This window comes from Caretta caretta, chromosome 12, assembly GCF_965140235.1.
Source record: "Caretta caretta isolate rCarCar2 chromosome 12, rCarCar1.hap1, whole genome shotgun sequence".
Classification (NCBI taxonomy): Eukaryota; Metazoa; Chordata; order Testudines; family Cheloniidae; genus Caretta; species Caretta caretta.
In genome coordinates this window covers 40,835,658-40,856,587 of record NC_134217.1, presented here as the reverse complement: position 1 = coordinate 40,856,587, position 20,930 = coordinate 40,835,658, and the positions used below count along the sequence as shown (strand labels likewise).

At 47.9% G+C, this 20,930-nt stretch overlaps 2 protein-coding genes across 11 annotated transcripts in view; one reads left to right on the top strand and one right to left on the bottom strand.

Moving 5' to 3' along the window:
* The window catches only part of FANCA (FA complementation group A), a 69,994-nt gene extending 61,690 nt beyond the window's left edge, over nt 1-8,304 (top strand). For 5 of the 7 annotated variants that reach the window (XM_048817062.2, XM_048817063.2, XM_075118484.1 and 2 more), the window contains 8 exons: nt 493-605; nt 1,564-1,705; nt 3,800-3,862; nt 4,950-5,055; nt 5,789-5,864; nt 6,528-6,684; nt 7,140-7,232; nt 7,599-8,304. In XM_048817062.2, the coding sequence (XP_048673019.2) occupies nt 493-605; nt 1,564-1,705; nt 3,800-3,862; nt 4,950-5,055; nt 5,789-5,864; nt 6,528-6,684; nt 7,140-7,232; nt 7,599-7,706 (858 nt within the window). In that variant the 3' untranslated portion in view covers nt 7,707-8,304. Of the gene's footprint in view, nt 1-492; nt 606-1,563; nt 1,706-3,799; nt 3,863-4,745; nt 5,865-6,527; nt 6,685-7,139; nt 7,233-7,598 lie in introns of those variants that run through there. The other 2 variants (XR_012664615.1, XR_007352345.2) reach the window with 2 other exon arrangements.
* On the bottom strand, nt 6,768-19,754 carry ZNF276 (zinc finger protein 276). Of its 4 annotated transcripts, none has more exons than XM_048817072.2 (11): nt 19,542-19,750; nt 16,618-16,927; nt 16,266-16,312; nt 15,047-15,541; nt 13,714-13,792; nt 12,334-12,411; nt 11,741-11,851; nt 11,588-11,663; nt 10,899-11,016; nt 10,445-10,544; nt 6,768-8,647 (listed from the first exon to the last, which is right to left on the bottom strand). In XM_048817072.2, exons 1-11 carry the CDS (start codon nt 19,720-19,722, stop codon nt 8,362-8,364), a joined length of 1,881 nt encoding a protein of 626 aa, XP_048673029.2. In that variant the 5' UTR covers nt 19,723-19,750; the 3' UTR covers nt 6,768-8,361. The 4 variants fall into 4 exon arrangements, 3 of the variants coding, with proteins under 3 accessions (XP_048673029.2, XP_048673030.2, XP_048673031.2); XM_048817073.2 differs by having other exon boundaries at nt 15,047-15,544; nt 19,542-19,749; XM_048817074.2 differs by lacking the exon at nt 15,047-15,541 and having other exon boundaries at nt 19,542-19,752.
* Nucleotides 19,755-20,930: the final 1,176 nt, after the last annotated feature.

Here is a 20,930-nt window from a genome sequence, read left to right as displayed (position 1 = left end):
AAATATAAACCCTTATTTTTAACACTATAAAAGCACCCAAAATATTACATACAAATTGGTCAGTTATCTAAAATCCCACACACTTAAAATAAAAAAGTCACATACAGAAAGCCTTCAGAACACAGATATACCATGAAAATAGCCACAGGCATCAGCCAGAGACATCGTCCCATGTGCCTCATGGGAATGACGGAGTAAGCAATCAGAAATAAGTAATCCAGATGCAACCGCATCATCCTCTGTATGGCTGAAGGTAGGCTGAGAAAAAAACATCCCTTCTCAGAGTGACTCCTGTTGTAAGAAGCAGGAATGGACAGCTAGCACCTTGCGGATTAACAAACACAGGACCACAGAATTGCAAAGAAGTATCTTCAGGAGTGTTCTAGATGCGGTTCCTCCTGGCCCATCTACCAAACATATTTACCCTGGTCTCACTTTGCTCACTCCCTGGGCTGTGATTGCTAACTTTCTTGGTTTCCAACGTTCTTCCAGCTGTGGTGGCTGAGGTTGGAGCCGGTGCTTTGCTCCCAGTGGAAGAGGCTGTTTGGGGCTCCACTTGCACAGGAATTGCAGAGACTGAGGAAATGCCAGCATTCTGCTACTAGGTAAGTCTGAGGATCCTGAATATCAGATTGCAGGCAGAAATGAGAATGCACTCAAAGCAATGTATCTTTCTGTGGAAAAATGAAGTGTGCGAGCCTACTCTCTGAAACAGATTGCCGGACTTTCCGCTGGCAGTATGACATACTAAGGGGGACAGGAGATTTGCAGGACAGCTTTATACATAGATTCATTTATGGATTTTAAGGCCAGAAGGAACCATTATAATCTCTTAGTCTGACCTCTTACATAACACAGGCTAGAGAATGTCACCATTTCATCTTGGGAGAGTGCCAAGCAGTCCAGGAAAATATAGATCCTTTGTGGAATAAAGCAGAAGACAAGAGTTATTGTTAGACAACAGAGACAGGAAAATAGCCTTGTGCAGTGGTGGTGAGTCAAATGAATTGACATCATAGTGCCCTTTTCACCCCTTGATTTGGAGTCCTCTCTCTGATCCTCCTACTTTTCATGAATGCTCATATTGGTGCTATGCTGCACATCGGTTGACCCTCCCGCAAACACCACTACTCCTTCCTATTCAGGGTACTGCAGCTTTACTGATTTAAAGCAGTAGGTGGGCAGAAGTGGGAACTCATATGTTTGACACTTCTAGTTGATGGCCCTTGTAGGCAATAACTGGATGCTCCCATTCTGATAATCATACTAGTCCTAAAAGCTAAAATAATAGATTTTTGAGTTAGAAAGTTTGTGACTGAACCATCCCCAGACCTGACCTTTGGGCAGATGGGTTTCGTATGGCCACAATCCCTTGGTCAGATGTTTTGGAGAACTGCCTATATGTAGGAACAAAAGTTGGGGAAAAGAGGTCTCCCAGGCAGAAAGACCTTGTCTCTTGATCCCTTACTCTATCGTGGCCTTGACTAGAAGTCCTGATTTCTCTCCTCGCTCTCACCCATGGGTATCCCTCTCCTGAATGATTACATTGTTTTCATCTCCCAGCTTCCTCTCTTTAGAAGCAGAATTTTCCCTATCTGATACACCCTGGATTTCTGCGGCCTTTCTACACTTCACTGTTCAACAGCAAGCAGCGCATGGAAGAATGAGAGACGTGCTGAAGAGAGTGGGGTCTGATACAGAGCAGGCAAGATTAGACATCTTTAACTCTTTGCAGTTCTCTATTTGCAATTGTTCTTAAACCATTAGTAAATATAAACTTGATTGTATTTATTTGTAACACTAAGAGAAATGACTGTCCACTGCTATTGTCTTGTCCCTTGTAAACCTTGTTGTTAAATCTGGTTTCTGGGAGGGATGTGGCTCTAAATTCCCGCCTCTTCCCCCCCAAACCCCATGGGTAAAGTGGTGTCAGATCTGTATAACTCAGCTTGTTGGAATCTTCTGATAAGTGAGGAGGAGAAAGAAAATTCTTCCCCACACACTCCAAAACCAAAAGCCAGGGGAGAGTGCTGAGAAGATAGTTGGAACCACTGGGGCTGCAGGTCTCCTGCCTGTTTAAGGCAGCATTGGTGAAGTCTGAAAGGAATTCCAGCTTGGCCTGCTCAGCTAGGAGGTTGATGGCTGAGAAGTGTACACAGGACATGAATAAGGGCACTTTCTGCAATGCTGAGAGGAGAGCCAGAGAACCCCTGAAAATTGAGTAGATCCAGGAATTTTCTCACGGGTGGCTGCCATTTTCCCCAATTAACTCAGTGTCCTTTGTGCACAGGGACTGTCATGGGGAGGAGGAAAGGAAATAGCTGCACAATCAGAGCAGTTGAGTATTTTTTTCAGGGGAAAGGAGGTGTTGTTGCCCCGACTTTTTTTTTTTTTTTTTTAATTACAGAGCCTTCTCCCAATGCAGGGAAGTTCTTGGAGAAATCTTTTTATGTTGACAATTTGCATTTCAAAATATGCAACAAAATTATCCCTGTACAGGTAGTAACTTACATGAGTGGGAAATAAGCAGTCCTGCCTTTTCCTGCCATTGGGTCAATGATTACTACTATTGCTATTTATGTACGTTGTGGTAGCTCTTAGAGGCTCCAGTCAGGGATGAGAGCCCCGTTACCCTGGGTACTGACCACACATGAAATAAAAGAAGACAGCTCCTGTCTCAAAGGTCACAATTTAAACATATGGCGAAGACAAACAGGAGAAAGGACAGGGTAACAGTGCAGTGACTGAGTTTGGTTAAATGAATAGCAGTCAAAACAAACTAACTGCCTAGCCACTGATCTAGGGTCAAATTCTCCTCTTACAGCAGGACAACTGCCCTGACTTCAGTGGAGTTGCTCAGGTGTAATGTGAGAAGGACTTTTTTCCACGGTGTACAGGGTTGGCATTGTGCTGTGCAGCTGGAGAAGGGTAAACTATACTGTTATGTGAAGCTGGAGCGTGGTGTTTGGATCAGTTAGCCCTGTCTGGGAATGAAACAGTGTGGAGTAAATTTTAGGGGAGTTCCATACACCTCATTCGTATTTAATCCTGGCTTGTTAGCAAATTATTTATATTTTTGCCCATTCTGTCTCTCTGGGTCTGTTGGATTTCAGTGGAGTTAAAAGGTGTGCTCCTGCTTTTTCCCCTCAGATATCCTAGTCTGTAGTGTACATATGTTGTACATAAATCTTTTTGGCTGGTTCAGCTGTCATATTTCTTAGAAGGAAAGAGGCCTTATTTGAATAATGGTACAAGTGAAAACCAGGGTTGGTCTTACCCTGATCACAAAACCACCCGAGTTTTAACTGAATGGCACAGCCCCAGAACAGGAATAATAGGCCTGTTGGATGGTAGGACTGAGGGCACTGCCAGAGGTGGGAGGGTGCGTAGCATGTGCTTGCAATATGCTTTTGCTTGGGCAGTACTTGCTTGAAGATTACTTATCTGTGGATGTGGGGAAGGCTGTCAATTATTTTTGCTTACTGACTTTCAATGAGCCTCATTCCTGCTGTTAAGAATTATGTGATTAATATGGAGTTTTGCCAGAAGAAGAAATGGACTCTGGCTTCAAGACTTCCAGTCACTGCGACCCTAGTTTCACCAGCTGTATCAGCTCCCAGAGTGCTGTGCAGGCTTGGGGCCCTCTTGAGCCACAGTCTTCCTGGAAAGAATCTCGCTACCTGTGACAAAGCCAGAAAAGCCTTGGGACATGTTTGGGGGGCTTACTTCATGAATGGAATATACACATTTCAAGTCAATATTGATGATATCAATAATATGCAGCCTTTTTCACTTGTAGCTCCTAGTGTGTCTGCTGTTCTTTTCACTCATGGATCTCATCTTCACCAGATTAGCACCAAAGGTAAATCTAATTCCTGTCTCATTAGACTGTATGGGTTTTAAAAGGCTGGCTTGCCACCTAAAAATCCCTTAGGCCAGCACTACCAAGCTTGATGGGATCCTCCTGCTAGAGGAAGAAGTAAGGAATGTCCCAAGAAGAGCATGATGGAAGTCCTTGCTCTCTCCTACTTTGCTCAAAAGCCAAACACAGCAGCCCTCCTTTAATGATGACACCACCTTCCCCACCATGTTAGTATTTAATATTTGTCTTTCTGGCTGACTCACTGTTTTCAGACCTTCCCATTCAGTGGACTTTATACCTCACTCCCCTACTGCTTGAACTAATACAAATAATGCTGCTTAGCTTTTGTATAGCATTTTGCATTTATTATTGGTCACTTTCCATAGGGCAAGAAATAGACATGGCATTTTACAGGAGATAATGTCCCAAAGAGGGAGCAGAATCCCTGTCCTGACAATCTAACAACGCAGACCAAACAGAGAGGTTAGGGACCATTGCGGCTGGATTACTTTGTGCAACAAGGTTTTGGGGATTTCTTTTTAAGGGAAGGTGTTTGGCAAAGATTGATCTGAGAGGCTGTTCCAAGCAGAGAGGTGATGTGAAAGGAGGCTTGGAGACAAACTGGTCAGGAGAGAAGCATGAACTCTGGGAGAAGATGGGGTAGAGCTGGAGAATGCTGTCTATTAACTAATGCCCATAATACTCTGTGAAATAAGTGGTGACATGTTCCCCCTTTTAAAAGATGCTGCGGGGAAGCGACTTGCCCAAGGCTACATGCTGAGAACTGCCTGGAAATGCTTTGGTCATAGGCTGGTCCTTGCTGTTACTTTTTCTGCAGCTTTTGATAACCACTGGTTACAGCATGCTTTCCACCTTGGTCCAGGGTGATCTGAAGCCTCCTGCGTTAGCATCAATGCATTTGTCTGCAGAGAGGTGGAGGAAGAGGCTCTGTCTGTGCCTTTAATAGTACGAATGCTGCCACTGACACCACTCTTGATAAACCTTCACCATTACTGGGGCAGTTTTTTGTCTGAAATGTAACTGCAATTCAGTCCGGGGTGTGCATGCTCTTTTCTGAACTACACAGCAAGGGACAGAGTTTCAGAAATCTTTGGAATGGTGCCTGGAGATCCTCGGATGCTTGGAAGAACAAGGCGTGTCCTGGCTCGCTCTCTTTCACTCAGCAGAGAAAGGTGCGTAGAACTCTCCTTCCCAACTTATGGGAATGCAAAATTTGGTACCAGGTGCTTTAAGGGATTACCTTTTGGGTCTGGTGAATATATTTGTCTGAAGGAGCCTCCCCACACTGTAAGCAGCACAGAGAAAACTGCCCCCTGTGGGGCATAAAGAAATGACTCTAGGTGTCTACGTGGTAGCACTTTGATTTCTATCAGCTGCTGTGTCGAGGCAGGAGCCCAGTAAGGGTTTGCCAGATCTTCACTGAATGTAATAAATTGCTGTTTAGAGGGAGCTGAGTCCAAACAGCTTAAACCACACAGTAGCTGACAATCCATATGAATAAGTTACACAAATTCAGTACTGTGCCACCTGCTAGAGACAGGCTTGAAAACCATCAAGCACTGTTCCATGAGAAAAGGAGTACTTGTGGCACCTTAGAGACTAACCAATTTATTTGAGCATGAGCTTTCGTGAGCCACAGCTCACTTCATCATGCTCAAATAAATTGGTTAGTCTCTAAGGTGCCACAAGTACTCCTTTTCTTTTTGCGAATACAGACTAACATGGCTGTTCCTCTGAAACCTGTCTTCCATGAGAGTGACCTGATCCAAACTTCAGATTATGCACAGTCTCCAGCTGTTGCCTGGAAGGCACTATGCCCAGCATCTGCACTGCTTTAGAAATATCTGGAGAGACCCAATGATGATCTAAGACATTTTACCCTTCTCCTGTCTTTGGATATTGCAGACCGGGGACTGTATCAAATTCTACACAGTGCTGCCTCAGACCAATACATCAGCCTGTTGCCTATTGCGTTCTACAGGTAACAACAAAAAATGTTAAGGGAATTGTTTATGGGAGAAGAAAGTGGTTGGTTGCTCACATGCCCATTTCTAAGCAATTCTATACATGTCTAAGCTCGACTCAATCACAGAACAAGTGTGTGTGCAGGGAGAGAAATCCTAATGGGATAGTGTGATAGAAAAATTTGATTGCCATGAGTTTGGGATGGCTGTATTACTCAATGGCAAAGATACCCCACCCAACCTGGCTGTATTGGCCACTTCAGGTGTAGCCAGTGTCTTATTGGTGAAACAAACTGGTAACTTGCAAAGCTAAGTACACTTGTAACCCTCTGAAAGCTAATGCTACTTCTGCTTGATAGTCCATGAAAGCTTTCCCTGCTCTCCAGGATGTTCTTGCAATCTTACTGTTTTCATCAACTCGGCAGAACTATGATTTCCAGATGATATAATTCCATCTTCTCTTGCTAGAAGTGTCCATTCACACTTCCCGGTGTTCTGAGGGGTGGGAGTAGTGTCCAGTGCTGAATACAGCACGTCTGATAGTGAAATCCCACATTCAAGGTGGTGAAAATGCTGGTTGTACCTTTGCCCCTAATGTGTTTAAAGATGTATGGTGAGATGCTGTTGAGGTGCTTCCTCCTGCACTGTATTCATTCTATACCTTGTGTGATTCCCTCTAGCCTTATCCCCTGCTTTCACCAAAACCTACTTAACAGAGAGCAAACCTTCCTTTATGTTGCTGTTGACATGTATACCCAGCTGCTTCGACTCTACATAGAAGGGGAGAATCCTCGGAGATCAGATCAGGGGGGACAAAGCCTACCCAGCGTGAAGCACGTGAGTGGTGTTCGTTCTCTTCTCTTACCTAACTGAATTTTACTTTGAAGGCCTCCTAGCCATAATACCATTTATTCACTTGCTTGTACAAAGTATATTTACTTTTTTTAATGGCTGACATACCGTTGATACTTGTACAGTACCTAACCCAGAGGGGCTCTGATATTGCCTAAGGCCTGGAGGTGCCATAGTCATACAAATAATTGTCAGTGTGGCATATAAGAACGATCAAGTTGGAGTGCCATCATAAAATAGACATGCCCATTAACCTTGCTCTTAGAGGACCTTAGAGTGCACTTTAATTTTACATGTGGTGAAGTTATCTTCTAATCTGTAAATAGGATAAATTAAAGTACCTAAGCCACTTGTAAAAGTGAACATTCTTTTAATAAAGATGAAAGTGAGGATTTCAAGTGACTTTGCTTTCTGTCTTGAACCTGATGTCTTTTCACTAGGTGGATTCTTTAGAGGTGTTAACTAAGGCTCGTCAATTTCTGCTACATTCAATTGCACGGTGCCCTAAAAACAGCTTTGTACATATACAACAGGTATGCTAAATCCTCCTCCTTCTCACTTTTATCAAGTCATTGTAAGCTCCTGCCTACCCTCCATTTAATGTCTGCATGCATGCCGTCCTCAGTCTTTTTTGCAAGACTAATCAAGAACTAGCACTGTCCCCAAACCATACAGCATTTAAATGCCACTTTCATAGTACTTTTCTGGTAGTACAGATCCACTGTTTGTACGGAGTCTGCTGTTGCCTGACCCCCAAACCATGCTGTCTCTCTTCTCTAGCTGAGGCATGTTTTGGGAAGTTTACTATAAGGAGGCAGGCTGAGCTGGTGCTGATCTCAGGTTGCTTTGAAGAAGCAGTAATGGGCCTCTAATACCAGTTGTTTTCTTTTTCCTCCCAGTTACTGGATCCCTGTGAAGAGTTTGACCCAGAGGTGAAAGCTGCCCTCTTCCATTCCTGGAAGCTCACTGTAGCTGAGGATTTGTATGATGAACCAGTCCTCTTCTGAGCGATACTGGTGGAAAACTGTAGCTAAGGCAAGGGCAGCAGAGAAAGACGTGTCTAACTCTGCAGCTGCAGAAAGTGTTTACTAAGATCATTTTTGTGGAATCCAAAGAAATGGATTGACAGGAAAAACTATCAGCTGTTCTCCATCTTTGTAACCAGGACTACTTGATTCAAATTACTTTGTAAATAATTTATTACAAGCAAAACCTTGAAGCTCTTGTTAATAATAAAAAGTAGGTTAAATTTTTCTCTTTAGACTTGCTTGGGGAATTGTAATTTTAAAAAGCCTTGTTTTAAGTCACTCCACTGTCCCATATAACTGTAGACCCATCTGAATAGGAACTACATACATGCCTGCAGTTTATGCAAATACTTAACTGATGTGGTACAACTTGGTTTCTATCACCACGTGGGGAAGCGTAGAACACCCAGTTCCTTTACATTCGATGGAGACTGTTTAGTACAACACTGCTGAAATTGATCTAAGCATGGAGAATCACAGCACAGTAAAAGCTTTTTTTGTTTCTGAGCAAGCTGAAGCTATTTCCACTGAGGTGGGTTTTTTTGTTGAGAATCTATTAAAATGTATATTAAAAATTCCCACTCTGCTGAATGGTTTATACAAGGCTGGATCAGTACACACCTCCAGCAGCCCTTCAAGTAGGCTCCTGTTGCGCAGTCAGTTCTGGTTTTACAGCCTGGCTTTCCACAGTCCCTGAAGGATTCAACATGAGAATTTGCTCAGGCTCCAGTGGCTTGGCTTTGTCCTGAGTCTGGGTCAGAGGATGCACCATGGACATGTGGACATTAAGGTTATGGGCCTTTTCAAAACGCTTTCCACACTGGTCACAGGCAAACTCCAGCTCGGTCTCAGCTTTGTGTTTGGTCATGTGATATTTGAGAGACGCTCGCTGCCTGCACTGGAAACCACAGATTTCACATCTGGAAAGCAAAACACAATTAGAGCAACACTACAGTGGCCGCAGCAGTTCATCCCTAGTAAGAAACTAGGGTAACTCCTCACTGAACAAAAAGGCTTCACACCTCAAAAGATTGTATTAAAAAAAATCTTCTGTTCCTGCTCAGCAATAATCTGGGTAAATGGGTTTAGGAATATGAAGAATAAGATAGGTGACACCGAATACTATTTCAGCAGAACATCTCTTGTGCATGGGGCGGGGAAGATACTGGAGCAGCACAGTACAAGAAATGCTAAGCTACTGAAGGCATCTCATTCATAGATTCCAAGGCCAGAAGGGACCATAGTGATATAACACAGGACATAGTGTAGGAATTATGAGGAAGTTCTATCTTTTAGAAAAACATCCACCCTTGATTTAAGAAGTGCCAGTAATGGAGAATCCACCACAACCCTTGGTAAACCATTCCAATGGCTAAATACCCTCACTGTTAAGAATGTACACCTTATTTCCAGTCTGAATGTCTAAGACAATGGCTAGAAGTTGTACCTTTCTCTGCTAGATTGAAGAGCCCATTACAAAATATTTGTTCCCCATGTAGATTATAATCTAGTCATCCCTTAACCTTCTCTTTGTTAAACTAAACAGATTGACTCAGAGCTCAGTCACTACAAGGCATGTTTTCTAATCTGTTACTCATCTGCAGGGCTCTCCAATTTATCAACATGTTTTTTGAACTGGGGCTAGCAGAACTGGACACAGGATTCCAACAGCAGTTGTACTAGTGCCAAACAGAGGTAAAATAACCTCTCTCTTTGTTTCCCTGTTTATACATCCCAGGATCACAGTTAGCTCTTCTGGCCACAGTGAGCACTCATGTTCAGCTGATTATTCACTACACCCCACCAATCTTTTTCAGAGTCACTGCTTCCCAGGATAGAGTCCCCTATCCTGTAAGTATGGCCTACATTTGTTCCCAGATGTATATGTTTCTATCTATATTAAAATGCGTATTGTTTGCACCCAGTTTATCAAGCAATCCAGACTTCTCTGAATCAGTGACCTGTCCTTATTACTTACCAATTTTTGCATCTACTGGGAGCTGAGGCAACACAAATTAGAAAGCTTGAGAGTGAGCCTGCAAAGGGAGTGCAGTGGGGTGGAGCTCAAAGGAATCTTGGAAGCAGATAACTGTCTACCTAGTTTGACCAGTAAAGGGAGACTCACAATTGGTTCAGATCATGATTAGTCACAAACCCAATGTACAGCCAGGAAATGTCTCCCTTTAGTTACATCACTTCCCTGCTGGTACGCTGAGAGGGCAGAGAAATCCCTACACTTCCTAGCATAGGCAGCAGGTCCACCAGGACTCTGTTTTCCAGTCATGAAAGGACTTCTTCCAGGCCCTAGTTTATTTGAACTTTTCTGAACCTGACTTCAGAGAAGTGTCTCTAAATGAATTCCTTACCTTGGCTTTCAGAAATGTGACCGCTACCTAATCTCCCTCAACTTCCAATCTGCATTTTCTGATGAAAACGCCAACATCTTACAGTAAGATTCTTGGATGGGGCCTTTTTCTAAACAACATTTAACTATACACTCCATGACTAGTGGAAGGAAACCATACAGATTCCACATTATGGTTTTCAGTATTCTTTAATCAAAGTGCTGCAGGGTTTAGGAAGACTGAACAAATAGGTCACACACACTTTAAGAAGCTAGTAGGGCTTCACATTTTAAAGGGGTCTAATCAGTGACCCTGTCTATTCATTTACTTTATTACACCACTCTGATGTGTATAGGACCAAAGTGCACTTACTGGAGGGGCTTTGCTCCTGAATGGCGCATCTGATGGACTGAGAGGTGTTTACGTTGTTTGAAGGTCTGCCCACATTCATCACAGATATAATTCCGTACCTCTGCAGGGAGAACAGAGATGGTGAAGGAGTCACTGGCACTGTTGACACCTTAGCACCTCAAATGTTGATACACAGAAGCCCATGTTTACCGGAAGCAATTTAAGCTAAACCATGAAGTTCCTTCACTAGCACCTGATGTGGGAAATAGCTCAAATCCTCCCAGGAGATAGCAGAGCCTGGAGGCCTATCGGTATCAAACAAACAGTGGAAAGGTGGGGAGGGGTGTTAAGCAAATACCACAGTGACAGGGCAGTTTCATACCCAACACAAGGTCTTGGCACAGTGAAGTCATCATCTTGTTCTTGCATAACACCCTCCCTTCGGTTGTGAGCAGCCACTGTCAGCAGGAAGTACCTGTATGAATGAGTTTCACATGGCGCTGTAGGTACCGATCAATCATGAACACCTTGTTGCAGCCAGGGTGGGGACAAGGCCTCTCCCGCACTTCTTCATGATGCTCCTTTATGTGTTTCTAAAAATAAGGATTGGAAACAGGAGTCTTTTATACCCTACTAGGGGTCAGAAGTTAGTTCACACTCCTAATCAATAGCTTACATAGCACAAGCCAGAAGGCTCAGTGGCAAAAGTCAGCAATGCAGGCCTACGCATCCCAGCTACTTTCAGGCTTGGATGCAAGCTTGAGTTGTTTCATATAGTGAAAGTCCGTTGTTCTGTAGGACTTTAATAGAACATTGTTAAACAGTCTTTCCACCAACATTAGGCACAAAGCAGCTCATTTAGCCAGCAGCATTTCCAAAAGGGCTCCCCAGCAAGCCAATGGCTGAACATCAGGACACAGCATGTGTCAGAGACCAGTTCCTCTTTCCACTTGGAATGGAACAAAGACCTCTGACACTACACGGGTCACATAGCTGAACTATTCACTTTGACCTACCCCATCCCCATCATTCAAGAGAAGGGAACAGAATGCCCAGATACCATTCTTAATTCTCTACTCACATGAAAGGTGTCTCGTCCCCCTTTAATAGCTCACAGCACCTACACTGGAAATAACACAAGCCACATGTTAATTCTTAACTTACCTTCATGCCATCGGCCCCTCTGTACACCGCTGTGCATCCCTGGTAAGGACACTTGTAGATGGTAGGCAGCTCCTCCCTGAAAAACAGAGAATTACGCCAGTGAGACTGTGCTCATCTCAAAGGGTCTCATGCCTCCTTGCTCAGTTCAGTTACCTTTCACATTTGATCTTTTTTTTCCAGCCTGGCTTTGGTCCTGGCTTCTTTCTTATTTTGGGCTCTTCAGCCTTCTTCGCTTCTTTATTTTCACTCTTTTTGTTGGACCCCCTATGGCAAAGAACAACAAGAGAAAGAGATGAATGAGAATGTTTGATATTTCATTTTTATTTAATTCAAGTCTAATTTCACCTGAAATGGCCCAACTAGCTCAGCCATTTAAACTGAGAGTAGCACAGTAAAGGTCTAGAGAAGCACACGTGCTCTCTGCACATGAGTGGGGGAGGAGGAGGAATGCAGCCCCTGATAGATCACATTCACCTGCTGTGCAGCTCAGTGAATCATTCTACTGAGGCTCCGTAAATCACATCTCTACATGCCAACAGGTTAGGAAGGGAGTGAGGGAGATGTGGAAAGTTTGAGTTCTGGGTCATGTGAGAGCAAAAAAAAATAAATTTCTTCCCTTGGTTGGCCTCCCCCATCCCAAAAAAAACAAAGAAGTGGGTCAAGGGACGCTAATGCCTATGCTATACCTATTCTGTGGATAAACAGAGGCACCAGAACCAAGTTCAGTGTTTAAAAAAGCCCCTTACTTCTTTTCCGGATAAGGCTCAAAGGAGTCATCTGAAGATTGCAAGGTTCTCTTATTTTCATCTTCACTCAAGAAGTCTCTGAGAAAGAGAAGAAACTTTATTATACATGGTTTGGATGAAACTTCAGCACTAACACTCCAATTTGCTGGTTTCTTTAGCAGACATCAATATTTGTTCTTTAATCTCCTGCACAAAAAGTTATGGCAACTGAGGTGCAAAACAGTCTCTTCCCACATCATCTCTTAAAGCAAGAAAGAAAACCACATGCCAAGGAACACTTGAAACTGCAAAATCTACTACTTTGGAGACTACAGCACAGCAAAAATAAATGAGTATTGTAATGAGAAAAAAGTCTGGCCATGCAGTTAAAGAGAATTATTGGAAGTTGTAAGAGTGGAATTGTCACAACCAACCTCTGCAATAGGACAGGCAATTTTGCAGAGCAAGAACGTAATACAATTGTTCTGACACAAAGTTAATTACACTGCAGCTCATTCCACATTCTCCTAACAGCAGCCAATAGGCTTGGGCTTTTTATCCTAGTTATAGAAACCAAAATAATCCTGGGGTTAAGAAGGAGACAACAGAGCATTCTGGCATCTTCTATGTAAGATTTTTCAGGCTCTCAGCTACATTTTGTAATTAGGCTTGCAAATGGCAGGTGTTAGTACTTTTGACACAGAACAACTCTACTAAACGGTCACTTATTTAGGAGCTTCACTTTAGACACCCTCTTTTGGGAATCTTGACCGAATCTTCTTTCACTGTTACGCGGGGTTATGATGATCGCAAAAATTGAGAGGCTCTAAGTGTCATTTACTGCCACTCAGCAAGTTCACATCAAACACGCTCCTTTTGTAAGTAAAGACAAGATTTCGCTAAGTGCAGTCCGATATCTGACAACCAAGATGGAGTCTCCTTTAGATATCCACACCAATGACTGTTCTGGAATCCAGACTCTCAGTAGCTGGAAATGAGAATGAACTATGAGACGGAATATGAAGCTAGATGGACCTGCAGTGCTGGCAACCATCTCACCAGACCCAGCACAGAGCTGGGCAATACCAAACTGGGTCCTTGAAAGACATAGGGCAGCTCTGCTGGGAAACTTTTTCAGAAGCTGCTAAAACATCTATCAGGGACTCCAAATGCCATTTAAAGAAAAATGGGACACAATTAGGAAAAACGAATCCAGGGTGTCAGCTCAGTGAATTTTTATCAAGATCACTACAAAAAAAGCAGTCTGTGTCAGATGCTGGGTCCAAGGGAGGAAGGGGGTCTCCCATGACCAGGTCACACTGGAGAATGAGATCCCCTCAGCTGACCATTTTCATGCTTGCAAAGAACATTTAGGCTATTTTAAACCCACTCTTCTCTCACCCCTCAGAAAGGTCACTGAACTCGTCTTTTACCCGCTCATCCGATGTTGAAGACAGAATCTGCTTCCCACTCAACTGTCCTAGGAAATAAAGGAGAACGCTGCGTATTACAAACAAAAAGCAGCTAAAAGAAGCCAGCAAACATTGAAGAATTCACTCATAGCAGCTGGCTACGTATACTCTCTTTGAGGATGGGTTAACCACATATGCGACTGCAGAGCTTTATAAGACCTGGGGCCTTCACCTCCTATACTCTAGGAACTGTTATGGATCCTTTTTGCCCAAATGCCCATGTAAACACCCTTGGTTCTGACCCATACCAGTTTCTGATTTGTAGTTGTAATATATCTGAGACTAAGCAGCTTTCAATTACATTTCCTCTTGTCAGCCCCAGGAAGTCTCACTCACGCCTTTTTCAGATGCATGATCCAGAACACAAGGTGGAGTCACCCAAACCCACCTGTTTAAAGTCAGGAGATAATCCCTAGTGGTGTCACACATGTCACCTTGAGAAGGGACAAGAGATGAAGGTGCCAAATCAGGCCTACAGGGTGAATGGAAGCAGCTCTCTTAACACTAAGTACTTACTGGTCCACTGCTGGAATCATGCTGGAAAGTTCCCCATGAATGTCTGAGGGCAGTGACCAGGCGCTCCCTGGTTCACCACACACCTGCTGTGGTGCTGGAGAGGGAGGAGGCAAGGCCATCCACCCAGCGACCCACCTTTTATTTATTAACAATGAGGGAAACTATGGTAGTGTAGCACAGGAGTGAAGAGCTAACAACTGCACTGAACTGTACAAATGGTTCTCTCTGAAACACCTGCACACGATTCATGGAACAGCCTGGGAAACACATACAGAGCGCTCCCAGATTGCAGAGGAGCCGTCCTCCCCACCAAGGCCCATTTCGCTCACTCTGCACTTTTAATCTGGAATCTCCACTGGGGCAGAAGCAGGTCTCATCCCCATCAACAGATGGGGAAACTTGGGCACAAAGAGGCAAAATGACTTGCTCAAGGCCACAGAGCAAGTCCGTGGCAAAGCCACAATTTGAATCTAGGTGCTTCTGGCCCACAGCCCTGTGCTCAGAGCCCAGCTTCCACGGTTTATTTTTAAATACACTTCCTTCTCTGCAAAGCTCAGTTTCTAACATCAACATGGACTGAGTTTTAGGTGCTTTCGATTGCTGTCTATGCCATCCTGGAGGACCACCCATTCCAGAGGTGATAGCACTGTCAGAAAGTTCTGCATGGACCCAGCCTCCGGGTCTGGGGAAAAGGGCCTTCACCTTCCCCATACTGTTGGAGGTCACTTTTTAGGCAAACCTCTTACCTGGGGGACTGCTCAGTGGAGAGGCTGACTGGGGCAGACTTTTCTCCTGGGAAGGGACTGGACTGTCCTGTTGTGAATGAGATGAATTCCTGCTCTGTGGCAACTGATTCTCTGCGCTTAGTGGCTCTGATGTGGTCCCTTTGTTTACTGGCTGCTCGCAAGTGACTGTCCTTGCTGGGGCAAGCTGGGGCCTGGGAGCAGAAGCAGCCCCAGCATTGTCTGCACTTGCCCCGTTGTCAGTCAAACGCTGTGCTGTGCTCTTGTTCCATTCCCACGTAACAGACAAGGCATTATCGACAAGCACTGTGCTGCAATCAGAATCTGTATCCATAACATAGTCATGCCCATCTCCACAGCCCCACACGGCTCGAATTATCCCACAGTACTCGGAAGATAACACACTCTGCAGGCTTGGCACAGACTGGCAGTTCCCCGCATGGTTGTGGGTCCACGTAACCAAATTATGCAGGCACTGGGGGCTGGATGTGATCAGGTCTACTGTTCAAAGGGGAAAGAAGAGCATGCAAGCAGTTAGTCGCTTTGGCAGTACCAGGCTGTTGGACGGTGCTTACCCCCACTTGCATAGCATGGTGATGGGTTGCTCTGGTATCTATCTGCCTCTTTATGCCATGCCTAACAGCTAAGCTGAACCATTTAAAAACATCTGAAGAGTGTGGCTAGAAAACATCCAGAGTTGATGGGGAAGCTCAGGCAGGCAGAGGACCCAAAAGCACTTTTTAAAAGAACGCATCAACTGGAATTTAATGGACTGGTTTTAAAAAATAACCTGATAAATCAGGAATACTACAAAGCTGTTTTCTGCTTCTCTGCTGGCTTTGAGGGGCTTTTGGGCAGGCCCAAGAACGTGATGAGATATACTCAGTCCCAGCCCTCTTCCCCTCTCTGGGCGCCTTGCAGCCTCTTCAACTGATGCAACTCCTGGAAACCCCCTTGTGTGGAACCTGCTAGGAGAGTGAACAGGCGAGATCCCAGAGCACTGCACGACCCAGGAAGTACAAAGGACCACGAAGAAGTGACACTGGCTAGACACACACAACTGTCAAATGCACTAAAGGAACAGAAGGGAACTTCTTTAAATGATCAGATTTCAAGTTAGTGGCGTCTCCTCTGAGTGTCCAGTCGAAAACCCCAAACCCTTCTTCGACAGTATCACAGAACAAACAAAAAATAGTTCCAAGTAATTCTGTACTGCGCTTACCCAAACAGGGGGCTTCTGTATCTGGCTGTGGCTGCACATCACCGCTCCTACACACAAGACAAAGCAGCACATGAAGAATCTCTTCTAGGGAGACAGCAAGTCAGGAACACAGTAGCAGCTAGAGACAGGGCAGTAACAACACTAAGGTATCTAAACGTGGCAGTAGCAGCTAAAGGATCACATGCTGCCTACAGAGAAAACAGATTCAGCCATTAACTGTTTACAGCTGCTAAAAATACATACTGTCCAGGGAGTTCAGTGCCTGGAAATTCCACAAGTAAACTAACATATACAAATATACAGAAATTTATGACTTAAAAAATGAACGGGAATAAAAAAGCTCAACACATACTTTCCTTTTGACTTTATATGGCCGGTGGGAGACGCATTCACCCTCTGAATAAATGTTTTGAGGATGCTGCGACATTTGTAAAACTGGGCATGGCATTTCTTGCAGACATATTGCGGCAGAGCAGGATCTTGTCGGACTGCTACCCCGACCAGTCGCTGAAAATCTGTGAAGAACACTTGATCCACACGTCGCTGCTTCTCTGAGTTCTCTCCTGTTACAGGGACCTTCCCGAAAGCATTCCGCAAGCTCCGGGAGGAAAACTTCCCATGGCAGAGTCGGCAATACCCTGTGCTCAGGGCTCTACCGATTCCTAAGTAAGAAGGAAGGATGAAAATAAGTCAGTTCTTACAAATGTACAGGGACTGTTGTGTGTTTGTACAGCACCTAACACAACAGGCCAGACATGGTTGTGGCCCTTTGTTGTGCAACATTTGTACTGTGCGAACACCTATGACTTCACTCTAAGCCAGTGCACTGCCTCAAGAGTCTTGGGTGCAGAGCAACCCGGGCACTCCTTCACTCCAGCCCAACATCAAGGTAGTCATGCCTGAGGAGTTAAAGGAACAGCTGCATTGGAAGCCAGCAACCATTGCTGTGTAAACCTGTGTTCAGGACAAGCAAGGGCACCAGTGAAATGGGATTAAGCAGCATGATGGGACACAAACCTCCCCCTCTAGAGTTTGTCAACCCACAAGAGATTACTTCAAAGTAACACACCCCGCCTGCCTAAGGACTGAGCAGCCTGCTGGCCCAGCACCATGCCCAAGTGTGACTCTCCGACCCTCCCATGGCAGCCTACTGCACTCCTGCTGAACTACCCTGTAAAGAGGATTTCAGTTCTGCCCTTACACAAAGTGACAGTTACTAACTGGCAGCAGCAGTGACAAGTCTCTCTCAAAAACTAACTCCTCCAGGGGGTGGGTGACTACGATGCCACTGTATCCACTTATTCCCCAGCTGCATACAGACCACTGACTGACTTCTGTCCACATGGGCTTGCCCGACACCTGACCCAGCAAGGGAACACATAAGAAATTTCTGCCCACTGACCCTACAGCACATGCCTCTGAGAAGCCAGTGCAACATTTCAAATCTTAAAGCTTCACAATGCACAGCCCCCAGTGTGCAGTAGGTACAGAAACCAAGCACTGATCACTCAGGCCCTAGCCACCCTCTTAAAGTTAACAGCTGTGCTTAGCCCACTTGACAGGTCAATAATGTCAGTATCCAGAACCCTATTAACGGCATTTGTGGAAAACTGGGTTAATGTCAGTGCAACAGCGATGTCATCCAGCCAGAACCAGAAAAGCCCATGGACCTTCCCCAACTGGTCAGCCTTAACCTTGGCCTCCCTACACCCTCCCTGCACTACAGCTTCTCCTCCTGCCCCAAAGCCCCCACCATGCTCAGCTGAGTGCACAGTCGTTTCCCAGGCTCGGGGGTTTTGTACGGGGAGGGCAGTATGTACCAATGAACGCTAGGAGGGGGACAGGTGGGAGCTGCAATCCCTTCTGATACCAGGGAATCCAAGCAGTAACCTAGCCCATTCCCCTCACCCACGTCTGCACTGAAGAGATGACTGCCTTGAACTGCACAATGCTCTGCAGATGGGGAGCAGCACATGGTAGTAAAAGCCCTCCCTGCTCAATTCGGAGTGTCTTTACAGGCAGGAGAAAGCTCAGACACTACTGACGGCTTTTGGCAGGGTTTTATCATTAGTTATATTACAAATGTTGCAACTTGACTTCATGTGTAACTGTCTCTGCTTTGAAAAAAATGTTTCCCCTTCAAACAAACAATGTAGCTGTTCAGCACGCACAAATATATACAAGCTGGTACAGAATCAGTGCATTCTCCAAGGCCACTTGTCTATGGCGTCCACTACGCTGGTACTTCAGAACAACCCTCCCTCTCTTCCACAGGCTTAGCAGAGTGCGCTGGCAGGGAGAGCTCGTACTTCCCCCCTGTAGCGAGCACCAGCTCCCGCCTGGAAGCACGGCGCTGGTAACACTTGTAATGTGTATCCTAGCTCGCGTAGCTGCTTTCATATCCATCGGATAAGGGGCGGGGGCATCTTTAAAGGCTGAAAGGTTTAGACAGCCTGTGCCCCAACAAGCTCATTGTATTCTGTCAGACAAATAAGTGGCCGTGACTTAGTGCAGACTCTACATTTCACTTGAACAGACAACTTCCTAACGCTGCTTTTTTCCGGCAGATTTCTAATCCCACAATCTGGACCAGGCACTGATATTTCCCCCATTTTTCTCTCTTCTTCCACTAAGGAGTGTCACCCTGCCAGCAGATAAACCCCTCCAAACCTCTTCTCAGACGGGCCCCAAGCACGTCTCTTAGGAGGAGAAGGGACAGGTGACGGGTTTCCTGCCGCTTTCGGCGCCTGTTGTCGGGGCTGGATTGACAGTTGCCCACGGCTCCCCCCCTGCTAGCAGAAACCGCGTTTCCTGGGCGAAGGAGCCCGGGCCCCGCCGCCCCGAGCTCCGGCTGCCTCGCAGGGCCCAGGCGCAGGGCTGCTGCTCCCGGGACGGCCCGGCCCCGGCCCCGGCCCCGGCCCCTCTCCCCACTCCTCCGGGCCCTGCCAACTCCGCGCCCCGCCCGCGGACCCGCACACCCGACCCCGGGCCACCCTGCGGGGCTAGCGGGGCCTGCCCCAAGGCCTCCTGCGCCCTGGGGCCGGGCCCTCCTCGCCCGCCGGCTCGCTCCGGGGCGTGGACGGAAGCAGGGCCGGCCGGGCCGGGCACGGGAGGGCTCAGAGGCCACGGTGACGGGCGGGGCCAGACTGTCCAGAGGCGGCCCGGAGACCGGCCCCCCCAGCCCGCGGGGGCCCCAGGGCTCAGGCCCGGGGTGGGGGAGGGGCGCGGGTCAGGTCCGGTCCGGTCCGGTCCGGTCCCTGCCCCGCCGGCACCCACCTGCCTCCTCGGCGCCGTCCTCCGGCTCGGGCGGCGCCGGGGCCCCGCGCGCCCCCGGCCCCGCCCCGGCCGCCGCCGCCGCCTCCCGGGCAGCGCGGCCCCGCCGCCCGCTCCCCGCCCGGGGCTCCGGCCTGCGCCCGCCGGCGAGGGACAGGAACCGGCCGCGCCGATCCCGCTTCATCGCCGCCGCCCAGGGCCCGCTGCGGGCGCCTCCCGCCTCGGCGCTGGGGCTGGCGGGGGCCGCGGCTGGGCACAGCGGCCCCTGGCGGCCCGGAGGAGCCGAGCGCAGCCGAGCCCCGCCCCACGCGTGTCCCGGCCCCGCGCCCCACCCGTCCTCGTGCCGCCAGCCCGGGGGGGGGCCCAGGGGGCGGCCGCCGCATTCGGTCGCTTATCTCGGCCACCCCGAGGGCGAGGGATTTCCGCCCACGACAAGGTGGATCCTGCGGGATTGGCGCGCGCCCCACGCACGGCCCCCGCGGGGCAGCGGTTTGAGCTGGCGTGTGCTGTGGCCGGGGGGCGCCCACCGCGCGCTGGGCTCGGGCCCGCCTTGGACTCGGAGACCTGAGCCGACCCTTCCGCCCGCGGGCGCCCGCGGCTGAGTTCTCCCTCCCCGCAGCCGGCTGGCGTGTCCTGCGTGGAGGGGCGTTCCGCTGAGCCCCCCCTCGCCCCTGTACAGCCCCTTCCTCCGGTTACCAGCTGCCGCCGCGGGCCCGGGGCCTCCCTTCCGCCTGGGCGCTTCTGGAAAGGTGGACGGAGCCTTTTACCCGCCTGCCTCCGGACCCCTGACCGGGCCCCCGGGGTCTGTCCACGCCCTGAGGCAGGGACCAGCTCCCCGTGTTTGTCCGGGGTGCCCAGCACGCTCTTGCAAAGAACCAAAGGAGGGGGGTGGATTTAATAATAGTGTTTCAGATGGTCTTTGAACTAACAAAAAGCTTTTTGGTCTGGTGTGTGGGTACTGGGCTTCTTGTCCTGGCTCTGCTGCAGACTCCTGAACGTGGGCGAGTCCTTCCACGGATCCGTGCCTCGGTTTCCCCTCTTGCGGAACGGGGCTCCTGATCGGTCACTACCCAAGGGGGCGGAGGAGGGCTGCACGGATAAGCCCACGGGGGTCTGTGGGGTGCTCGGACACGGCCGCACGGTGCAGTCTGGGTAGCCGCCGCGGGCTCAGGGGAAAGGGAAGCCCCAGCCCCGCCGGTCGGGCGACCTAGACGGCTCCCCAAGGAAAGCCGGGCGGGTCCCCTGAGGGGCCAGCCCTGGCACAGCTCGGACCGGCCGGTCTCCAGCCCGGCCGCTCAGCGCTAGCTGCCCCGCAGAGGTGCCCGGCGCTGCACGGACCAGCCCGGCCGCCACGAGCCCCCTCCCGGCCTGGCGAGCCTGGCAGGAGGCGTC